The following is a 22,634-nucleotide window of genomic DNA, read 5'->3' as shown; positions in this document are numbered from 1 at the left end:
AGCACAATCTTTCATAGCCCTCTTCATTGGATACGATTACGATACGTAAAAGCTGCAGTGGCAATATAAGCATAATGCAGTTAAAATTATATATTATTGCGTCGGAAAAAAAATCCTACCTTACACGTTGTCATGTGAACATTCATGCCGCCGCACCAAATAAAGAAACTGATGTTGACCGTGCGCTGGACTGCATCCAATCACTGGTTATACCTGAGGCATGCTCCCTCGAGTCCGCATTCCCGATAAACCGACCCAGCAAATCAATGAACTTTACATGAGGAAGTAAACGTAACACACCATCCAGGCGTTTGTTTGTCGAATCAAACATTTGTCCAGGATTGTCCTCAACAAATAGGAGATCGATATTATCGGGAAGACGCATTCACTGCAGATGGCGATTGGATCAGCAAAAGACAACGGTTTCAGAGATTCACAATAAATCATGTCGCTTTTAAAAGCTTTTTAAAATAAATGGAATGCTTGACATAACTTTTGCATCATTACGTTATTTTGCTCCTTTTTAGCAGTTAACATAACTCAGGCCTAGCCCAATACACTGTCTATTGTCTTTATTCACAGCCTGCTCGCACCTAAAACTTATTGTAATCTTCATCACCGACTATTCAGATATTGCTTCTTCCAAAATTAATTGCCAGTCAGGTCCATCTGATACACGGTCTACAAGTTAGAGCAGATTTCATGCCACAAAATACAAAGGTCGTGTTGTCGTTTTTGTTGACCTACATGTACTTTTTGTCATACATGCTGCATTTAATAACTCTTTTTGATGACTGACAATCTTAAACGTTCAATCAGTTAAGGACGTTGATACATGTCGATTTAATAAGGAGGCATAAAAAAGTCTTTCCATGTATAAGCCAGACACGCAAGTTCCATTCCGGCCATTACATGGCGGTGTGTCGAGAACCACCACTGTTGTCAACCTTATATGTTATGCTCTTGTAACAGTCCTTAGTTCATTTCGTGTCCTCAGATGTCTCTCTCCAGCCTTTCTTAAATGACTTATTTGCAAAGTACTTTACTATTCTTTGTAATCCGGGGAAATTAACAACTTTAAAATAATATGGATAAAACATTTCTTCTTGTTTCAGCGCCCCTGCCTTTACGACTGCCAATGCTGTGGACGAAACATCAGCCAAACTGATAGCATTGGAGCTGCTGAAATTCTTACCAACGATGCTCGTCGTTTGTAACACTCTGACAGCAGAAGCTGTATCTGGAAAGAAATTGGTTTGAGTCAGTCATTTCATAAAACATCACGTCAACCGTGATATACATAATTCATACGAATGAAACGTATTTCTGAAGATTTATATTTCTGACGAATGTTTAAGTGTGGAAGAGCTTCAAGCTCACCTGCTACACCTGTGATGATTATTGCAAGGGAAAAAACTATCATAAATAGAAATTTTTACATTCACCAGGCACAACGTCGAAAGACACAAATTGAAGTATACAATGTGTAAATGAATTTTAACTTATAACGTTTTAGAACTACATGCTCTTGCTATCAAAACCACGTTTAAACAGACACACACACACCAAAAAATTTCTGGCACTTTTCATAAGAATTTCATGATAAAAATAAAAAATATTCAACTTTTGTATGCAGGCTGATCACGAAATTACTTTTGGTTTTTCCAATTAAAACAATACTTCTACGCGATTAATTTTGAAACTAGGTTATTTGTGAAATCCGCGAAAACACAAAAAATTCCTATGGAAATTTTGCGTTTTATAGTGAGAACCACCCTCACCAATTGGTCCTAAAAAGCACACGGTAACTGAGGTGTCCTGTTCCAAGATTTCAAATTGTGCGGCAAGACTCTGGAAGAATCCTCTCAATGCGAACTTTGATGCGGCGTACTCGGCATTAGGTGGCATTCCTATTACTCCTGCAAGGTGGAAGAAAGTGTAAAGAATGCTTAGTGTATTGTACAGTATACAGTGTAAAGTTCTTTCTTATTTTGTAAATCAAAGCAACGATAGCTTAGACATACAATGAAGTTCTTGCTATGTACCAATTAAGTCTTCGGAAACATACGTCTTGGAATTATTAGCCTTGCTTAAAATTTACAACATCTGCCAATATTCTGCGAGTACTGACCTCGATTGGTGAATATGTATCCACTGTCCACTAAAGTCTTAAAATGCTTAAACCTACCAGCGACTGAGGATATGACTACAATACTGCTCCCAGGACTTTCTCTCAATAAAGGTAAGGCATAAGCAGCTAGGTGAACGTAGGATATATAGTTAACTGTCGTCTTATAATTGAATCTTGTCAGATTCTCCTTCCCCGAAAACCATCCGAAGTCAAACGGCCCTACGTGGTTAAGAACGAGGATATCAAGGCCTCCGAGTTTCTCCTTTACTGCCTAGAAGAAACGGTCGGAATGATTAGTTGTAGGATGTACGATGGTAGAAAGCAAGCGGTAGGGTACTGCTCACCTTGTGCAACATAGCATTTTTCTTATAACGCACTATTGAGAGTGACAACAAGTCAGTAGAATGCGAGCAGTGCCGTACTGGCCACTTTCTGAGAAATACAGAAGAAACTCTCTTGAAATTTAAAGATATGCACAAGGTGAGCAGTATGGTAAGTTCTGACGCCGTTGGTTAGGAGTAAGTTGTGACCGCCATCCGTCATTTTGTGATATTGAAGGGGTTCTTATATCAATACAATTTAATTACTAACAGGACATCTATTAGCAGAGGAAAATTAATGATGGGCATTATAAGTGTGCTTTACCTGCATAATCATTTCAGCATCTTCTAGTCGTGACATGTCACCAGTGACGTAGTATTGCTGTGGTTTTCCACTGATCTCCTTGCATTTGGCAACAACCTTTCAAAAAGGTGAAAATATGTTCTTCATTTATTTACATTGCATGTACCAATGCAATAATTTGCCCATTATATTCAACTTTAATTTTCTGCCTACTGGAATCTCAAGTTAAATTTTACGGCAACTATGAAAGAGTCCGATCACATCTGTCTGTTTTAAGCAACACCAAACTTCAACATGTTTCTGTAATAAACTGAGCCAAAGCGTTTATTTCAACCCACATCTGTACATCAATATTAATGCACCATATATCCGTAAGGACATGTAGGATGAAGAATCACCAACCTTTTTCAACACATCCTCTCTTCTCGCCGTCACCATGACCTTCGCCCCCATTCCTGCGTATTGATATGCTAACTGTTCACCTATACCAGTGCTGGCTCCAGTGACCAACACTCTTTTCCCACGAACCATAACTAAAAGGCAAATAGAGTCTATTAAGCAATATTAAGCCCGGAAGAGGGGTCGATGGGGCTACATGGAAACTGTCGATACTGCGGGTACATGTATACTCTTAGAATATACATGTGGTATAAATATATTTTTAAAATATATTCTTTACAACATGAAGTAGCACATCTTATCATGCATGTAATATCCTACATGCCGCATCGTCGGCAATTACCTGGGTCGAATAGGTCAATCCATGAGTAGGCAATCCACATTGCGAATAGCACCACAGTGGTGGTGAACAACTTCAATCCCATTTTTGATCTTACTTCCCTTGTAGATTTGTTTCTATCTGCCTTATGCTGAGTTTCATGAAATGCAAAATATAAATGTGGTTTAGAGTAAAACGACAAGTAATCAACTTGATTCAAAACTAAGTAATTAAGGTATTTCTCCTTAATTATCAAGAATTGCTCTTTAGTCGCACACTGTGAATAGAAACCAACCTTAATATTTGTGGAAAGGAAAAGCTGCAATGTTCGCTCGTTTCCGATACAAATGCAATCATCGACATCTGTCGACAGCATATTGAACTGAAATAGCTGGTTGCATATAATGCAATTCAATGGAAACACTTGTACAGAGTACAATAGTTAAGTATAAACACTATGGGACTCCTTTGGCATCTCCAAAATCAAGGCAATCAATATGAGAATTGCGATAATCCCTACAGTATTTGCAATCAAACTATGAAGTAGAGCGACATGCACAAAATATAGAGTGACCACACGAGTCTGTAAGGCCTAGTTATTGTCTACAAATGTATACTGCGTTACAATTTTGACCATCCACATATGGACTTGTTCTCTAAAAAGATATTCTTCTCATCAACCAAGCTAAGAGATATTCTTGTCACCTTCATAGACATAATGACCATTCTAAGCGAGACTTACCGGTCTAGACCAACAGCCACAGTCATCGTACGATTAATCAGCCATAATATATGAACACGCCATACGTCTAGTCATACATACACTGTAGATATCATGAAAGGTCCGAGTCAATGTTAACCCAATTAATTCCTATCCATTGACCTTTCTTTGGCCTACAGTATAGACTCTCAACAATAAACAATTAAGTATATATGTCAGGGTCGTAATCCTCAGACCGAACTGATGCCGAGACGAAATTTCCTTATATATAGAAATTATATTTAGAAAGTAGTGTATGAATTTATACCAGACGAATATTGAACATTGTATAGTATACGATATTGAACTACAGTACGCCTGTGTTCATGCATGTCAATAAATTGAGATAAGATCTAGGTAATGGGTTATGTTAGCTAAAGGACTTTCTACACTCACAACGAAGATAAGATTGCACCAAAATTCACTAATGTAGAAAATACAGTATGAACTGTAAACAGCCAAATGTTCGCCATCTTTCTGATGAAAATAAATTTTCACGATTTTTGCAATTATTTTTGCAAAGGAATTTTCTTTCGGTTTTCCAATCAAACAACAAATATTTCTTAACAATTTTAATTTTTTGGGCGAATCAAGATTATTCGTGAAATCCGCGAAAATAAGACACCGGCAAAATTTGGCCGTTTAAAGTATTATAAAACAACATTGCACAGTTGAATTGTTTGTTTGTATTTAATGTTTGTACTCGAATGACATTGGCTTTAAATTGACCCGGATAGGATATATATAAACAAGACGATATCACATGATATACTCAAAACACACATATTCGTTTTCTTGTACGTAAATGTATCAAAACTATTGGTATTCTTCGATGTAACCAATCCTGAAGGAATACTCACGATGCTACTTTTTGCATTCCTGATCATCCTTGCATTCGCAACACACGGCCAGGGCTGCAATAGGACGCCTTTAAGAGAAGGAAAGGATATTATGCATTGTGGATATAAGGTAATACTAATATAACAAGTCAAACGTACATTTGCGATATGGAGTGAGTGTACGTCGTGATCGTGACCTACCGTACGCACAATGATGATCCTCTTGTGTGTCCAATGTTCCTCCATGGCACAGCCGCAGATGCATCTCACTATTCTTTGTTTTTTGTGAACATCTTTTCAATGGCCCACAGTGCATCTTCATTTCTCACTTCTCCTTCTCCATACATGTCCCCTCCGTATTACTATATTTTCTATCATTTTAGGCTTGTGACCTCGGGAAACCTGGCCTAATTAATATTCATCTTATATCCCATTCTCATGATGATGTTGGTTGGTTGAAGACTGTTGACCAGTATTACTATGGATGTACGTAGCGAATCTTCAATATTGTTACCTTATTCCTCTCTCGTGGTGAATGTTCATACTATCACCCTAGTGATTTGACATGTTATTCGATATTGTAATTTCAAAAAGCCTTATTTTGTCTTTTGACTACAATTACACCAATTCGAGATTCCGTGTGCACTTTTAAGTGCTCTGTCACTGAATTCTCGTTACATAGTTAGTCTTTCGAGAATGTCACGTAAATTCCGTCTGACGTTCTTGACTCGTTCTTGAAATCCATTCACTACAGCTATCAAGAGCCGATCCCGGAATATAAGGAACTATATGTAATGCATTTCATCATATTCTCTCCAAAGCCAAGAACTCGGTCGCCAACGCTGGTGTGCAGTACATACTGGACAGTGTGATAGTGGAGTTGATGAAGGACCCTAGCAGACGTTTCATCTACGTAGAAGTAGCCTTCTTCTATCGATGGTGGAATGAACAGAATGATTTCATTCGGCACCAAGTGAAGCAGTTGGTCAATGAAGGTACGTGTGAAATAGATATAAAAACGTCCGGTTTTCGCTCATACTTTCTTTTGACAAACGTTTCTCAGCTTCCTACGGTTTTCAAAGTTTCGCACCGATGTTCTAGATTATTTCACATGATGGCAATAACCGTTGTCTTTCCATCGTATTTTAGGGCGTTTTGAATTCATCCTTGGCGGCTGGTGTATGAATGACGAGGCTGCTACCCATTACAATGCTATCATTGATCAGCACACCCTCGGACTGAAATTCCTCGAAGACAACTTCGGCGAATGCGGCAGGCCACGAGCCGCCTGGCAAATCGATCCATTTGGACATTCGAAGGAGCAAGCTTCACTATTCGCTCAGGTATAAATTTAAGGCCTATGTACGATCGGTAGAACATATTGGACTCACCTGTTGTTAGTTTTAACCAAAGAAATGAACAACATCACCACATTGTACAGGAGTACGCTATATGATTGTCCATAGTATAGTGTATTTGGCTGCCAGTTTGCTAGTAACCAGCAATTATTCCTGGCTGTGGGGTTTTACCAACGAATACCGTGGCGTAGTAAAACCAAGGCATTATATTAGTTAAAGGTGCAGTACTTGATGGCAGATGGTAGAACTACGTCATTATCTTCTCGAATAGGTCAAGTTGTACCTACACTGACATGCAAGACTTTTATCAGTTTCAAATATGCCCCCTTTCCAGATGGGTTACGATGGCATTTTCTTTGCAAGGATTGACGAACAAGACAGGGTTAATAGAAAAGCAACAAAAACTATGGAGATGGTTTGGCAGGGTAGTAACAACCTCGGTGAGTGCCTAACTATTTTATGTCTTCCTCTCTTTCATTCAGCAAATCCTATTTACGATGCTCGAAGGGCTTGTATATTTAACGTTGAAACATTTAAGGATGTCAAGTGGCAAAAAACTGCTGTAACTGTTCAACTACCATAGCTGTGTATTGTGATGACTACTGAAATCGCACAATTGTCATATTTACGGTCGATCATCAGTTGTTTCCTCTTCTTACAGGTGAAGCAGCGGATCTGTTCACAGGGGTCTTCTTTACACACTACAGTTCGCCATCTGGCTTTTCGTATGATTCATCGAGACGAGACCAACCCATCATGGTAAGTCAAAAAGCTGACATGGCGATATTTGACAAGGTTGAACAAGGCTGGTTAGCCATGCTAGAAATGTATGATATATAGGTTACATAATAAAATGTAGTAGGTCGTACCATCTAGCAGCTTCTGTGATGTACATGAACTTAATGTCAACTTCTTTGTCCTTTTTATCCTTAATGCCAAAATAATCATTAGTCTCGTTGGTCTCACGGTGATTCGAACCAGGAATCCCCGTTTGACAGGCCTACTGGTATGCTTCATCATATTTTGTCTTCGCAACCTTGGTACATGTAATCTAAGTTCTTCTATATTTACGCATATATGTATATATTTCAGGATGACGATCGACTGCACGATGGTAATGTCAAAGAAAGGGTTGACAAATTCATCAGCTTGATGACTGAAATGGTAAATATAATTTTTTGGAAAACTTGTATTTCCATGCTCTTTCTCTCGTCTTGTGCGGACTGATCCTTCGGTTTAAAAGTACACACTCAGTCACTTGGCCTTGCAATGTACGATGAATTAGAAGTAGCAAACATTCGAATGCGAATGACCGTAATTCTGTTCAAATTTTTCAGTCTTCGAGGTATGCAACCAATCACTATCTCCAGACAATGGGCGATGATTTCAATTATATGAATGCGAACATAAATTTCAAGAACATGGACAAGTTGATAACATATGTAAATGCGCGGGTAAGTCCATCTAATTCTATTAAAGCAAGCTTGAAATATAGAAATTGGTTTATCGAAGGATGTATGTAGCGTCCAGTCGAGTGCTTATCTCCATTAACCACACAATGTACTATTAGGGCACAGTGTCGTGCATAGAGCTTAATAACACGTGACCAAAACAGCTGAACTTCGATGTGACAGTTTGCAAGAAGAAGTGATAGACGAGGCATATATTCTCGGCTCAACCAAACTTCTTCTTCTTCTCTGCATGTAACGTATGTTATGAGCAGGTTTCAACAGCAACATAAATATTTCAAAAAATTTCGCAAAATATCGTTAAGTCAAATTTTGTCTTACAGCAATCAAAGGGAAGTAAGATAAACCTCCTCTACTCGACGCCAACATGTTATCTCTATGCCCTCAATCAAGCTAACTACACATGGCCAACCAAAACAGATGACTTTTTTCCATATGCTCCGGGACCTCACATCTATTGGACCGGCTATTTCACAAGTCGACCGGCGTTGAAATACTATGTTAGGCAAACCAATAGTTTTTTACAGGTAGGTTGTGTTGGATATTGCATCATAAAGACATACGATTTTATCAGACAAATAATATTGGCAACACAAAATATAAAATATTACCTACAGCCCGAACACTGGGTCATGTCGTCCAAGAATCCATTAGCTATGCGGAGTTGTTCGGCTGGTAGTATGTTTCGTGTACAGATCGCCGAACGTATGCAAGCGTACGCATTAAGTTATCGTCAATTTACACACTCCATGATAGTTTTAAAAATCCAACTTAACCTGGCAGGTCTTACTGATTATCGATGTATTCTATTAAAGGCATTTAAATATTTTTAATAACTGTAACTACGAAGAATTAAATAGTTGTTCGGCTGGTAGTATGTTTCGTGTATACAGATCGCAAAGCGTGTGCAAGCGTACGCGTTAAGTTATCGTCAATTTACACACTCCATGATAGTTTTAAAAATCCAACTTAACGTGTCAGGTCTTACTGCTGATAGATGTATTCTATTAAAGGCATTTAATTATTTTTAACAACTGTAACTACGAAGAATTAAATAGTTTTTCGGCTGGTAGTATGTTTCGTGTACAGATCGCAAAGCTTATGCAAGCGTACGCGTTAAGTTATCGTCAATTTACACACTACATGATTTTTTTTGAATGTCCAAATTAAAGTGTCAGGTCTTGTTGATGATCGATATATTCTATTAAAGGCATTTTAAATTTTTAACAACTGTAAATACGAAGAATCAAATACTTTTCGACTTAGTATCGGCGCACATTATAAACAGCCCGAACACGAGCTATGCGGAGTTGTTCGGCTGGTAGTATGTTTCGTGTACATATCGCCAAGCGTACGCGTTTAGCAATCGTCGATCTACACATAGTACATTCCACGATATTTTTAGATGTCCCCTGTTACGAGTAAGGTATTGGTCATGACCGATGTATTCTATTAGTTTTTCGGCTGGTAGTATGTTTCGTGTACAGATCGCAAAGCGTATACCAGCGTATGCGTTAAGTTATCGTCAATTTACATACTCCATAATAGTTTTAAAAATCCAACTTAACGTGTCAGGTCTTACTGATGATCGATGTATTCTATTAAGGCATTGAATTATTTTTAACAACTGTAACTACGAAGAATTAAATAGTTTTTCGGCTGGTAGTATGTTTCGTGTACAGATCGCAAAGCGTATGCAAGCGTACGCGTTAAGTTATCGTCAATTAACACACTCCATGATAGATTTAAAAATCCAACTTAACGTGTCAGGTCTTACTGATGATCGATGTATTCTATTAAAGGCATTTAAATATTTTTAACAACTGTAACTACGGAGAATTAAATAGTAGTTCGGTTGATAGAATGTTTCGTGTGCAGATCGCAAAGCGTATACAAGCGTACGCATTAAGTTATAGTCAATTTACACACTCCATGATAGTTTTAAAAATCCAACTTAACGTGTCAGGTCTTACTGATGATCGTTGTATTCTATTAAAAGCATTTGAATATTTTTAATAACTGTAACTACGAAGAATTAAATAGTTGTTCGACTGGTAGTATGTTTCGTGTACATATCGCAAAGCGTATGCAAGCGTACGCATTAAGTTATCGTCAATTTACACAATCCATGATAGTTTTAAAAATCCAAATTAACGTGTCAGGTCTTGGTCATGACCGATATATTCTATTAAAGTCTTTCAAATTTTTTTAAAGATTGTAAATACGAAGAATAAAATACTTTTTGACTCAGCGGTGAAGCACATTGCATACCGTCCGAACACCGGCTCACGGCATACACACATCCATGTGCTATGCGGAGTTGTTCGGCTAGTAGTATATTTGGTCTACGGATCATACTTCATGCGTGTTTATAAATAACTGTCAAATGTTTCGATCAATTGCCACTCTTTTTATCCCTGATTTAGGTCTAATTATTATGGTATTGTTATGCCGTTGGTATTAATTCAATAAATTGAAGTGAATACATATTAAATTAAGTGTATTTATACTTACCTGAACAAAAGTTTGATACGAGTTTGTCCAAAGCAAACCTGAAATTCTACAACAATATGACGGTATGCTTTGATGTGATAAGTTTGGTCCGGTCTAAAACTATTTTATACTCTTCTTGCTTGCCAAATTATATAAGTCGCCAATCCAGTATCAATTAATTTACTTGCAGTAGTTCAGTGTTTATTAAATGGTACCAGTAAAACAGTTAATTTCATTTTCTATTGTAGAGATTTGTCTTTATTTACCATTCTGTTTTGACAAAGTTTATCTTCTACCAATAGGCTTGCAAACAGTTGGATACTTTGGCACAGTTGGGAGTCGAGCACAACAGTGATATCAAAGTGGGAGTGTTAAGTGAGTACATGCATTATCTTTTTTATAGGATGAAATCCAACAACGGGATCTAGTCTAATTGTCTTTATCCTGCAAATAACAAGAATAAAGCGCATTCTACGATGTACACGACTCTTCATGTCTTTACAACAGTAACACTATCCAGCCACGTCCTTATCAACGCATGTTTTCTTCCTGTTACTCCTTTTCTTCACCTAATGTATGCAACTAAAACAAATGAAAACACTAAATGACCTCGAGGCCTACATTTAAGTTGCTGCACGTCACTGGTCTACTGTACTGTGCATGCACTTTCTATCAATAGCCAGGGGTCAACTATTCACTTGAGAAGGAGCCTTGAGAAGGAGGAGTAATATTGAGAAAATACAGTTTCTGTTTTTCTCTCTTTTTAGAACGAGCAATGGCTACCGCTCAGCATCATGATGCAGTCAGGTAAGACCGGCTGCCCAATTACGGTCCTGGTAATATGTAGGTAATCTCATATTGGCATGTAACCACGTAATATCAGGGGGCTCGGCGAGATCGTGTCGTTTATCCTTCATTGATAACGATGTTTTGGTATTCATGTAGCATCGAATACAAAGGGACACAGTTTCCTACACGACTGTGATTGTGATCATAGGTTATTTGTCTTAAGAATAATTGAATGCGATTTATTTTTGCGTTATACAGTGGAACTGAAGTTCAAAATGTTGCGGATGACTATGCTTTACGACTGGCAAATGGGACAGCTGAATGTAAGGTGAGAGTCGGACATCTCGTTAAGTACCAGGTTATGCGTTTCGGGCTTGTAATTGCGATACATATTCCCTCGCCACCACTGCACGGATATAGGCTAGTACTACGACTTGCGAATGCTGCCGTTTTAATATACATCGTGATTGCATGATATGACGGAACGAAACAATTTATAGTTTAACTATGTCCATCGTGTTACTCTGCTGCAGTCAAGTCTCGATACTAGATAGGCCTACTTCTATGGCAACCAGTACATGTTAGCAGTGTTTATCACTTCTTGTTCTGTTTTAGGAAGTGGTCAGTGATGCTCTCCAAAAGTTGATGGCAAAGTCAGGCACGTTTCCACCTCGTCAATATTTTTGTAACTTACTGAATATCAGTATGTGTAACTTCACTGAAACCAGGACTCAGGTAAGTTGTCCAACTCTAAATCTCACATTACAATATATGGTCAAAGAAAAAGCGACTTGAGTCTTGAAAATTATCACAAGACCAAAGAGTGTATACCTAAAACTGTGGATCATAACTGCCGCAGAATATTTTGTCTTGGTACGTGATGCAATTAAATCGGATTGCTGAATATCGTATCTTCTCTTTTCTTCAGTTCACTGTTACGATTTACAATCCTCTTGCCCGGCCGATCATTCACTGGGCACGGATACCGGTTGAAGATGGTCCATATGATGTACTGGGTCCGTATGCAGAACGAATAGAAACGCAGGTATGGACACGGTGGTTATTTTCATACAATAGATGATGAAAGACAACTACAGCTGTAGTGTGTCGTTTTGAGGTTTAGGTTGGCGTTGTTGCTACAGATGGAACTATTGTCATTGCTGTCTATCAACGAAGACAACTGCAGTTGTAGTGTGTCGTTTTGACATTTAGGTTGCCAATGCTGATACAGATGGAACTACTGGCATCGCTGGCCATCAGCGAAGAATTTGTTTTCAAATAAAATCAGCAATCAACTGGCTTTGTCCGGAAAGATTATTTGACCGTTCGTGTGCAAACTTGCCATTACCCGAATTGTTCTATTCGAAAATGCATAAGAAAGAACAACTTCAATGTGTAACGACTTTACTTTACCATGTTACAATGTAGCAACGTACTAACTGCGAAGGACAGTTTGGAAAGGAAAGTTCGAAAATACTAAATACAATCGATTATCGCAAATGTAAGAAGCAGCAATCTATTGAAGGTAGTACATGCAGCAGTTTATAGCCCTTAAATGTTTCTATCTACAGGTTATAGATATCGAAAACAGAACAAGATCTATCCCCGAGAGAAATAGCAGCAAGTCACAGAAGGAAGTCGTCATGAGAGTTCATCTTGAACCACTTGGGTTCAGCACATTCTTCTTCAACAAAACCACACTAGGTCTAATATTTTTTTACATATCATATATTTTAAATCTCGTAGTTGATGAAGATATGCCAACCTTCTTTAGGATATTAAGCATTTACCACTTCCAACCAGCAGCGTGAGACTTCCTACTGTGTCATTCTTCAACGCAGGACACATTGCCCTATACGGAGAACAAGACGTCCTCAAATGTTTGCCTGACGAACTTTTGGATTGTGTCTACACTGTCACCGGTACTTGTAGTTGATTACGTCCATTCATCTTATTGTTTTGACAGGTATAAGGTTACTCGTACTACGACCAGTAGATTAGGATCCGTGCTAGTACTATGTGAATTGTAACCGTGCGTATTTGCTTCAGATGCAGATTCTGCCACGCGAAGAGTTGTTCGCGCCAGTCCATCGGTCTATAACATGCGCAGCAATCAACGCCGAGAACAAATTACCACTTTACAGAACCAGGTATATAACAAAATCATGTTAATATACATGTACAAAGTCATATTTCAGTACATTCGGTTTTAATCCAACCTTTCACAACGCAAACAAGCTCATATTTGGCAGTATAATCTGCAACTTCACCAAAAATACCAAGTCAATTCAGTCGTTTCCTATAACGTATCAAGCTCGTATTTAACTTGTAGTTAATCATATCTTGGTTGGTTTTAGCATATCCTTATTGATGTGGATCCCGTGACTGGAATGTTGACACGCATGGTCAACAAGGACAAGTTACTGTCTATCCCACTCCAGCAGTCTATACGTTACTACTCAGCCAACCAAGGCAAAGGCCTCAATCCACCAAAACCGCCATCCGGAGCATATATCTTCCGTCCAAAGGAGACATTCCCAAACGCTATTACAACCAAAGTGACCACCAAACTTGTACAGGTGAGTGGCGTTTTGATATCGCTGGTATGCCGCTTTGTCTGATCGATAGTAAAAAGATTAAGTGCCGATAAAGACACGTAAAGTCAGATACTGGTACATATAACTAACTCATTGCGGCATTGGAAAATTTGCTTCGAAAATTGGACTTATGCAAGACCTGGGTTCAGCATTCTACTTTTAACTGCGAAGTAACACTACGATATAAAATGGGTCATAGATCTGCAACCGTGGACGTTTGTAAAACTCCGCCTTATGATGTACGCTTCGGAACTTGATGAGAAAACGCCATAAAGTCCCAATGCTATGTTCCTCATCCCCGGCGTCATAGATTATTCAAACATCTTCCACTGGTCACTTTAAGGGAAACCTAGTCCAGGAGTTGCATCAAACCTTTTCCCCATGGGCTACTCAGGTGGTACGACTTTACGACGACCAGGAGTACGCAGAATTGGAATGGACTGTTGGTCCAATTCCTATTGAGTAAGTCTTCGTCGGTTAAGAAAGTGACTGATCATAAACACGAGCCTGTCCAACTGAATTAAAGACTTAGATGACCCTACTGTTTTCCATTTCTACATCATTCGCTCTGCGCTTGTATTTACGAAGTCCTCCATAGACAGTATTCCTCCTTTAATGCGGGATTCACATTAAGATTGCAAGACAAGTTCGGTCGGTCAGTGGTGTTGTGACACTTTGACGCCGCCCCGGGGCTAGATTAGAATTGTATATCGGAATCTTCCTTCCAAGGCCGCAACATTCTGCCGCTTCTTTCTTAAGTAGCATCATGAATTCTGTTATTCAATTATTGCTTTTTGCATTGCAATCAAAGAAATCCACTTCACCTGAGATAAATATCATCATATCAAATTTGATTTTCAGTGACAAACAAGGTAAAGAAGTTGTGGCGTACTTTTCAACTGGTCTCGCGTCCAATAAAACGTTTTATACCGATGCAAACGGTAGAGAGATACAAACAAGAATGTAAGTATTTTGAAGGAAATTTAAGAAAGAAACAAATGTGGTGTGACGCTTTTTTTCTCGGGAAAGCGATTAAGTGTTGATTCACCAGCTACAAAATGATGATATATAATGTCTCTTCAACCTCCAACACGACAAGGGATACTTTGACTTAAAATATCAACTCCTAAACTAGAATACATCGACAAGTCTGTGTTTTATCAACACCGGTTAATAAATTTTCTCTTAAATAGGGTTAACTAAGGTCATATTAGCTTCAGGATCGTAAGTTATGCAATATTTCAATTGCTTTTTCATTTCTTTCAATACAAAAAACAGACGGGATTTCCGTCCAACTTGGAAGCTTGGTGTAAATGAGCCCGTAGCCGGTAACTACTATCCAGTCAACAGCCGTATTTATATTCAGGTAACGTGATAAAAACGGATCCAGTCTAGAACCTTACATCGTCCCGCGGATTATGTACTGTCATGCTCGGCAACTTACAATCACTCACTCACTCTCTCCTGCAACTGACATTTCTTTGTCAACTTTGGCCCCACGAGAAATCAGAGGTTACCCGTGGAAGGCTTACCATTAAGACAGGTCATCCATATCAGCAACGTACGTTGCTCGTTTGATATGATATAGCATTTCAAGCTTTGAAACAGAATTATCATTATATTGATCACGGGTTACATTATTCATTTGCTCATAACTATTCTGCTCATTCAAATGTAATAAACTTTGCAGTTCCTTTTGATATACAAGACAGTCACATGCGTACTTTTACTTTTAATAGGACGAAATAAACAAAAGTGCTCGGTTCACAGTGATGACAGATCGTTCACTAGGTGGTGCTAGTATAAAGGATGGTGATCTTGAGATCATGGTGCACCGCCGGCTTTTCATGCAGGCCCAACAAGGAGGCATGCATGAGGCATTGAATGAGACGGGGTCAGATGGGAAGGGATTGATAGTTAGAGGTATGCATTTTAGAACCCAAACCAAATTGACCTTCACTCTCTGAGATATAAGGAGTCAACAGAGTGAGAACTCCTGCAAAATTAGATCTACCGAAATTCATCTAATTTAGCTGAAATGAACTCAATATTGTTCTAATTTCGGACAAGGTAAAGATTTTCGATTGATCTTTTTCTTAATTTTATAACTTCGAAAGCGAGTATCAGTATTCTTATTCATTTCTTCATTTCTTCATAGTTATTTTAGAAATAAGCCAATGGAACAATATTTTGATTAAGAATGAATGACACCCAATGACACCCAAGTTGTGTATGACGACACGATACTTTACTCATTCTTGCTTTCCTTGTTACAGGCAAAATGTATCTCTTACTCGATACAATCGAGGACTCGGGTCAACTGCATAGAGAACTTGGAGAGAGATTGTTCATGGCACCGCTGACATCATTCTCGGACAATCCTGGCTATAAGACCTGGTCATCGAACTACAAAACTTCGGTAAATATGTTACATTGTATGAACTTTTTAATATCTCACAAAAGGTTTGTCAACATGCTGACTTCATCCGGCCTTGTATACCTCAGTACTTCGAATTTTCTAAAGCTACTTGCTTCTGGCCTGGCTGTGTTACAAAAAAGAACCAGTTCTCCTGAGTACAGCGTTTCTTTTTATTCTTCAGTACTCAGGTCTTAAGATGTCTCTTCCGCCAAACGTACATCTTCTTACCCTAGAGCAGTGGAGAGGAACGACCTTTCTTCTCAGGTTGGAGCACTTCTATGAGAAGAACGAGCACCCAACACTTTCCAAGAACGTCACATTTTCTCTGAAGGTACTTTTTTATTTGTGATCCGGTTTTTTAATTTCGATGATCAATCATACGGTGGAGTGAATGAAAGAGAACTGAACGGTGGCATACGCTTGTTTTCGTTGGGACGTATATACATGTATGCACCAGGTACAATGTACTATGATAAGTAATATTGTAAAACACTTGATAAAAACACTTGATAAAACAATTGGTGGCATTCTGCTAGCATATAACATCGAAAAACGTGGCATATCTTGTACATGACGTGATTTTTCAATGTAGTTCTACAACATGAATTTCTGCAGCCTTTAGAAGTACACGTACTTGTGGTTTTCAGGGACTTTTTAAACCGTTCGAAATACAGTCTATAGATGAACTAACCCTTGGTGCTAATCAGAAACTCGAATATTCGCATCGACTTAAATGGCGTTATAACAGGTCGACAGGTAGGTCGCAACATAATTAGTATGAAATCAACGTATTTGATCATACATTTTCATAATTTTTTTGTATCAAAAAAATGCTATAATGCGGAAGGTACTCAATGTTTTAAGTAAATGTGTAGAAGTCGTTAGATATTTAATATCCGGGACTTCTTTTTTAGTGTTACTCCCGTGTACAATATGGAAGCGCTAATTAACAGTACTGATGAATGATTTCGTCACGTTGTCACCAAATGAAATTAATTCATTTCACCTTACTTATTATTTGATTTTTTTTCTTTTAGGCTCAAGTGACGCGGAAAACACTCACAAGACTGAACAATATAAGGACAAATTTGATATAACCCTCACACCAATGCAAATAAGAACATTCCAGGTTTCCATAATGCAACGATAAGCATGATAAAAACGAACAGCCCTTCTGATGCAACGTCACTAAACTACTATCTTTCCCACATCAAACAAGACAAGCATGTGTGATGAGAAGGACCCAGTTGAGAAACATGATTTAAATATAATCATGTCCGTATTTAATCAGGCCTAAAACAATCAGTGTTGCAGCAGGGATCAAATGACTCCAAAAAAAACCCACTGCACAGCTTTTTAAATTGCAATCTTGTCCCAACGTATCCATAGCTTCAAGGTGCAGATTGTAATTTCTACCCATGAACCACGATTTATCTCCTCTTGCCTCTCGAGGCAGTGCTTTGCTGTACATCTTCTTGACACAAAACATTCTGACATCGCTCCGCTCTCCGTCAATAAACGCTCCCTCAAGTGACTGAGTGAAGACCACTGGGAGACCTTAATGAGTATGTCATTGAGCCCGCTTCGAATTCCATATCAGGGGATGCGTCGCACGTGCAAAAGAAGAAAAGTTGCCCCTATGTACTGATACAACGTTGCTTTTAGTAAACATCATCATACTACGAAAACTAGATGGGCGAGGCATTGAAAATGCAGGCTAAGCTCTTCAATAGCGCTTTATACTGTACAACACTATCAAAGAGTATTGCATTCGTTCCCTCTCCAAATGAGGCGTCCAGAATGTATTGGGCTCTGGGGCGCAAACTATTGGTCGGATTTCTTTGAAATTTGGTTATGATGGACAATACATACATGTACATGTAAACGAATGAACTACAGCAGGATTTCTTTGCAAACCTGCTATCATAATAATATACTATACATTTATCTCAGAAACACAGTAGTGCAGTTTCTCTTTTACCATACTAGCTATCCATGCGGTAATCCCAGTGTTTATGTTAGAGAAAGTATGCACAGTGAAACCACTTCCTTTTCTAATCCTCACGTTGGAATGATCTCGTTGGACTACGGTGCTGCAGACAGAGGGAATGCCGACTAAGGTTAGATAAGACACGATATAAGCTGTTTTAGACTTAGTATGATGCATGGAAGTATTTTTGGGAGCGGTACCAACTGATTCCATCTTCTCCCACACAAGCAAATACAATGTACCTCGGTCGTATGATTTTAACCAGGTCGTTTAAAACTTCCAAACGATAATTTGTAATAAATGATAATTCCAACATTATCAAATTTCACAAACAACCTCCTTGATTACTAATTTACAACATGTTCTTTGATGTGCTTTACGTCGTTTGAACCAAAATTTATTAGTATTTTCAAAAGTCTAAGTATTCTGGATAGCGCCACTAAGAAAAAGGAAATCGATGGTGAGTAACTACTGATTATCTATATGTAAAAAGCAATAACCAAATTGGGTAAATTGATCCTTGATATTAGCCACTATACTTCAGAAAAATACTTGGTTGACACTCTCTCATCTTCTTCACTTGCTTTGTCTGGTCGCTGCTCGCTTCATGTCCTCTCGTCGACGAGATTGACCAGCGTTTTGCTCTTGCTTTATGACCTACATTGTCTAGTTTTTCGATAGTTTGCCGTTCCTTTTCTTTGCTGAGCCTTGCTGAAATTTTGTTTCCAGCTCTAAAAATTCATAACTTGTTATCTTCTGAATTCTTCCGTAAAAAGAACGGGAAACTTAAGAACCACGCAGGTTTAGTTATTCTTCCTTTGAAATAAGCCAGGCGGCTTCGTTGTTACAGACATTTTACTTTACGACTGCAGTTGCAATATTGTCATCTCAATATACATATTTGCAAAATGTTTACCGTCCTCATACCTCTAAAATGACCAAGGTGTGTCGGGTTTAGTGGAGTTGTCCCAAAACGAGTTGATATTGTTGTGTTAATATTCAGGATCAGACATTTTAAATAGTTAATCAAGCTCTAATAGAGGCTCATTAGGTCACTTTATCTTAAAAAGAACCTGACTACCACTTTTTTCTGTTTAATTGCAAAATAACCACTGTTGTCACAATTTCTGTTCCTTGTGTCCGTTGAAGTAACGAGGCGGCATTACTCGAGAAACTATGTCGAGCTTCTGCCGACGGCGGTGCTGATTCGAGCGTCACATGGGAGTATTGCCAGGGTGTCTTCTGCGGTTCTTCGCGTTATTTCAAAGTTGCCGTTAAAGTATGTTGATATCGACTTGTGTAGCATTGTATGCAGCATCACCATATGTTACGACCAATGAGTGGTCACGGAGTGTCCGAGAAGTGGCCTCAGGTTCGACCCAATATTGATCTTCTATATGTAGGCCTAATCAGTAATTTCTCTGTAATTTTCACCATATTGTTGTCAAGTCGATTTTAGCTATGAATAGCAGGAATAATACAGCCTGTCACCCGCTGGTGATGGCAGAGTATTCTCACTATTGATTGCTTGGGTTAAAACGATACTATATCACTGAGAGCCGTAATTAATTGCTATTATAATCGGATCACCGCGAGAGCACGACGTAAGAGTGTTGTGATTTAGGGTGACAACATCGAAAGAAATTACATTTTATACTTCTTAAGAGCACCTGCAAAAAGACTGCAGGAGATATCTCGGGCTTCGCGTGGCTTCATCACTTGACCAACAATATTTACTCAGTTGTCACGAGAGTGCAAACTTTGAAATTATTCTGATTGAAAGACATCACACAAACACATGCTGATAGAACTGCGGGCGATGCAGAGAAAATTACTCTCAAAGAAAGGCAAGTACCTTGAGTGCACATGATAATTGCTGAGATCAGTGGATAGTTTGTAGCGTGAGTAGTTGTCGGCAGTAAATCACACTCAAAGCATATTCATTTTGCACTTTGCGATGTCTTAGGCGGCTATTACGCGATAATATCTCGTTTTGTTACTTATGACAGAATGTCTACTAACGATAATTTGACAGTAACAAGAAATAGATGAATACATTATACCAAGAATTGACAACGCATCTTACTGGGTAGAGTTTTCTACGAGGCGTTCGGGATGGTTATATCAGGAGGATATATCTTAGCAACAGAGGCAGAATGTCATTGAGAGAATATGATATTATAATGTTAAAGCTACATGTAGCGCCAAGGAAAATATTTTCTGATGTAACCCGTATTGTTTTAAAGAAGAATGTTGTTATCGTTAGCCATTTCTCATCCAATCATATTGATGTTATAGAATGTACAAAATACGTATGAACAGCACAAGTCAAGTTATTACCAGCGGTCGATTATACCATCATCGATTTTATGAAGCCGACTTAATAAAATTACATCGCCTATCACCCGTATCGCAATCCGTGTTACTGTCTTCACCCGTGCTTTATCGTGGCGCGTGACTGCATCCTTTACTCTGATAACATGGATATCAGGCTCCGTCTGAAGATACACTTATCACACATTATCACAAATGAAAGATTATATCAACACTTATTTTTAGCAGTGGTAATTAAGTTGAGCAAAAGATTTTAATTCAGCTACCTAACTGTGGTTTGTCAAATGCAAGTCGAAATGTTATTTGCTAACTTCCGATGCTTTTGGTCTTCCGCTTCCATTGCTGTACCTAAGGCAAATAAAGCTGTCTCGATTCATTACAAAAAGCCAATGTCTTTCTAGTCCCTTTGGTGCAAACGGTGTCTCCAGAGCAACTTAACACAAACCTATCAATTGTGTTGCCCTAACTGCGGTGTCACACATTTATCTCTTTTGAGAAAGTAGAAGAAGAAGAAGAAGAGGAAGAAGACGTGTTTCCATATGCTCAGATCGGTGAAAGGTAGAAAACAATAAAATGCAATACTTTGATGTTGCAAATACACATGATGCCGTACCCGAGGTGAAATTTTTAAATTTTGGATTGTACGCAGATTATCGGGAGATTATGTCACATTGATGGGCTAATCTCTACTTCGCTGCAAGACCCAACGAAGTGTAATGTAACGACTTTTTAATTACGGAATAAAAACCCGGAAAGTGAAATAAACTGCTGGACAGTTGGCCATTTCGAGCAAAATGACAAAGTATAAAACGAAACGAAAGTAGCGATGCTATCTTGTCCATATTCAGGACAGAATACTGGATATGGTTCGCAGCAGTAGGCCACGCGACCCCGAAGGCTATGCGCAAAGTTTAATCATCTTATTACTTGATATTTCAGGTGGCACTGATGATGAGACCTTCCTAATCTTCGTGATTTGATTATAATGTGATGTACTGAACCCTGACACGGAAATGAGTGATTTGTTGACGATTAATGCAGCAATTTAAATGCAGCAATCGACTTTAAGATAAAAAGATGATTTGCAGCGAAATTCCTTATTTTCCCTAAAAGATAGCAGTTCAGCACGCAACTTGGTTATCTACTTTGCTGAACGTCGTCAGTGATCTTAATCAAGAGAACTTGTTTCACGCGACAGAATTTGATAACTATTTCTTTGGCGACAGAAAGCATATACCTGGTTGATATAGCTAGAATTCCTAAATTTACAAACTATTTCCGGGGATGCGGACAACCAACCATCAATTTTTGACAGGGGTCGTTGAGTTGAGATTTCGCACTGTACGAGAATGGCGTTACAACAGGATGTAGTTTGATCTTACCATACGTAACTGACACGGACTTCGTCCATCCTGATATCGCCCGTGTCACGGCTGACCACGGTCGCAGCTCTGAGTAGCTGCCGTGGACGTCAAAAGAAAAAGTGTGTGTTTTCCATTCGCAAGCGAGGTCAATTAAACGGGGTATCTCCTTAGGCTATACGTTAGCAGTAATCGACAGGGTCAATACGGCTTGATCCAGTTATATCCCAAAGTTTAACATGAGCACTATTAGCAACAGCGTTCAGGTTCGATGATTTTAAATTGCCTATTTAGAGGGGAAATGCAGGGTTTACGGCCGACTTTCGTTACAAATTAGGGGATGTTTTGAAGATTTCAACAGGAAATCTTGCAACGAATAAAGCAAATCTTAAATAAATTAACTGTCTCAGGGATCAGGTCATGCAGGTTATACTTTCCCGTCATCAAACACATGTGCCTAGTTTCTTAAACTTCATTAGTAGGGCAAAAAAATGCCAGAAACATTATCAGGTAAAGTGACGTTATCAATGGTTTAGAATTCCACATGATGATTGAAATTTGAAATGTGCTACTATCATCTTTTAGAAGATTATTATTCTTTTTTCTCGCGTTATCAGTTTCCTCCAGCTTTAGCCTCGACTTTTTATTCCTAGGTTTCTGAAAGTGATATCGAAACAAAACAGTCGGCCACATCAAGCAATCTCCATGATTGGAATGGTGTTCTGCATAAAAAGTAAAAAAGAAAAAGTTCG

General features: G+C 38.6%; 3 protein-coding genes across 3 annotated transcripts in view; 1 reads left to right on the top strand and 2 right to left on the bottom strand.

Annotated features, from left to right (window-relative positions):
* LOC135491879 (RYamide receptor-like) overlaps positions 1-264 on the bottom strand; it is a 97,040-nt gene extending 96,776 nt beyond the window's left edge. Inside the window, exon 1 of the mRNA XM_064777901.1 lies at positions 120-264. The gene's annotated coding sequence lies outside the window, so the exon portion shown is untranslated. The remainder of the gene's footprint in view (positions 1-119) is intronic.
* Positions 265-490: 226 nt separating this feature from the next.
* LOC135491941 (hydroxysteroid 11-beta-dehydrogenase 1-like protein B) lies at positions 491-4,504 on the bottom strand. The gene is made up of 7 exons (XM_064777905.1): positions 4,216-4,504; positions 3,498-3,624; positions 3,158-3,288; positions 2,777-2,872; positions 2,189-2,402; positions 1,782-1,919; positions 491-1,240 (listed from the first exon to the last, which is right to left on the bottom strand). The coding sequence occupies exons 2-7, from the start codon at positions 3,577-3,579 to the stop codon at positions 981-983; spliced, it is 921 nt and encodes a 306-aa protein (XP_064633975.1). The 5' UTR covers positions 3,580-3,624; positions 4,216-4,504; the 3' UTR covers positions 491-980.
* A 474-nt stretch (positions 4,505-4,978) lies between these two features.
* On the top strand, positions 4,979-20,886 carry LOC135491863 (lysosomal alpha-mannosidase-like). Its single transcript, XM_064777898.1, has 25 exons — positions 4,979-5,202; positions 5,456-5,558; positions 5,894-6,067; positions 6,222-6,415; positions 6,765-6,870; positions 7,092-7,189; positions 7,523-7,594; positions 7,768-7,884; positions 8,223-8,426; positions 10,695-10,767; positions 11,160-11,199; positions 11,440-11,509; positions 11,797-11,916; positions 12,110-12,226; positions 12,753-12,885; positions 13,231-13,331; positions 13,539-13,760; positions 14,122-14,240; positions 14,640-14,741; positions 15,057-15,144; positions 15,518-15,701; positions 16,055-16,197; positions 16,379-16,528; positions 16,845-16,953; positions 17,235-20,886. Exons 1-25 carry the CDS (start codon positions 5,095-5,097, stop codon positions 17,345-17,347), a joined length of 3,060 nt encoding a protein of 1,019 aa, XP_064633968.1. The 5' UTR covers positions 4,979-5,094; the 3' UTR covers positions 17,348-20,886.
* Positions 20,887-22,634: the final 1,748 nt, after the last annotated feature.

This window comes from Lineus longissimus, chromosome 1 (assembly GCF_910592395.1).
Source record: "Lineus longissimus chromosome 1, tnLinLong1.2, whole genome shotgun sequence".
Taxonomy (NCBI): domain Eukaryota; kingdom Metazoa; phylum Nemertea; class Pilidiophora; order Heteronemertea; family Lineidae; genus Lineus; species Lineus longissimus.
The sequence above is the reverse complement of the archived record's forward strand: the minus strand, read 5'-3'. Positions and strand labels throughout refer to the sequence as shown.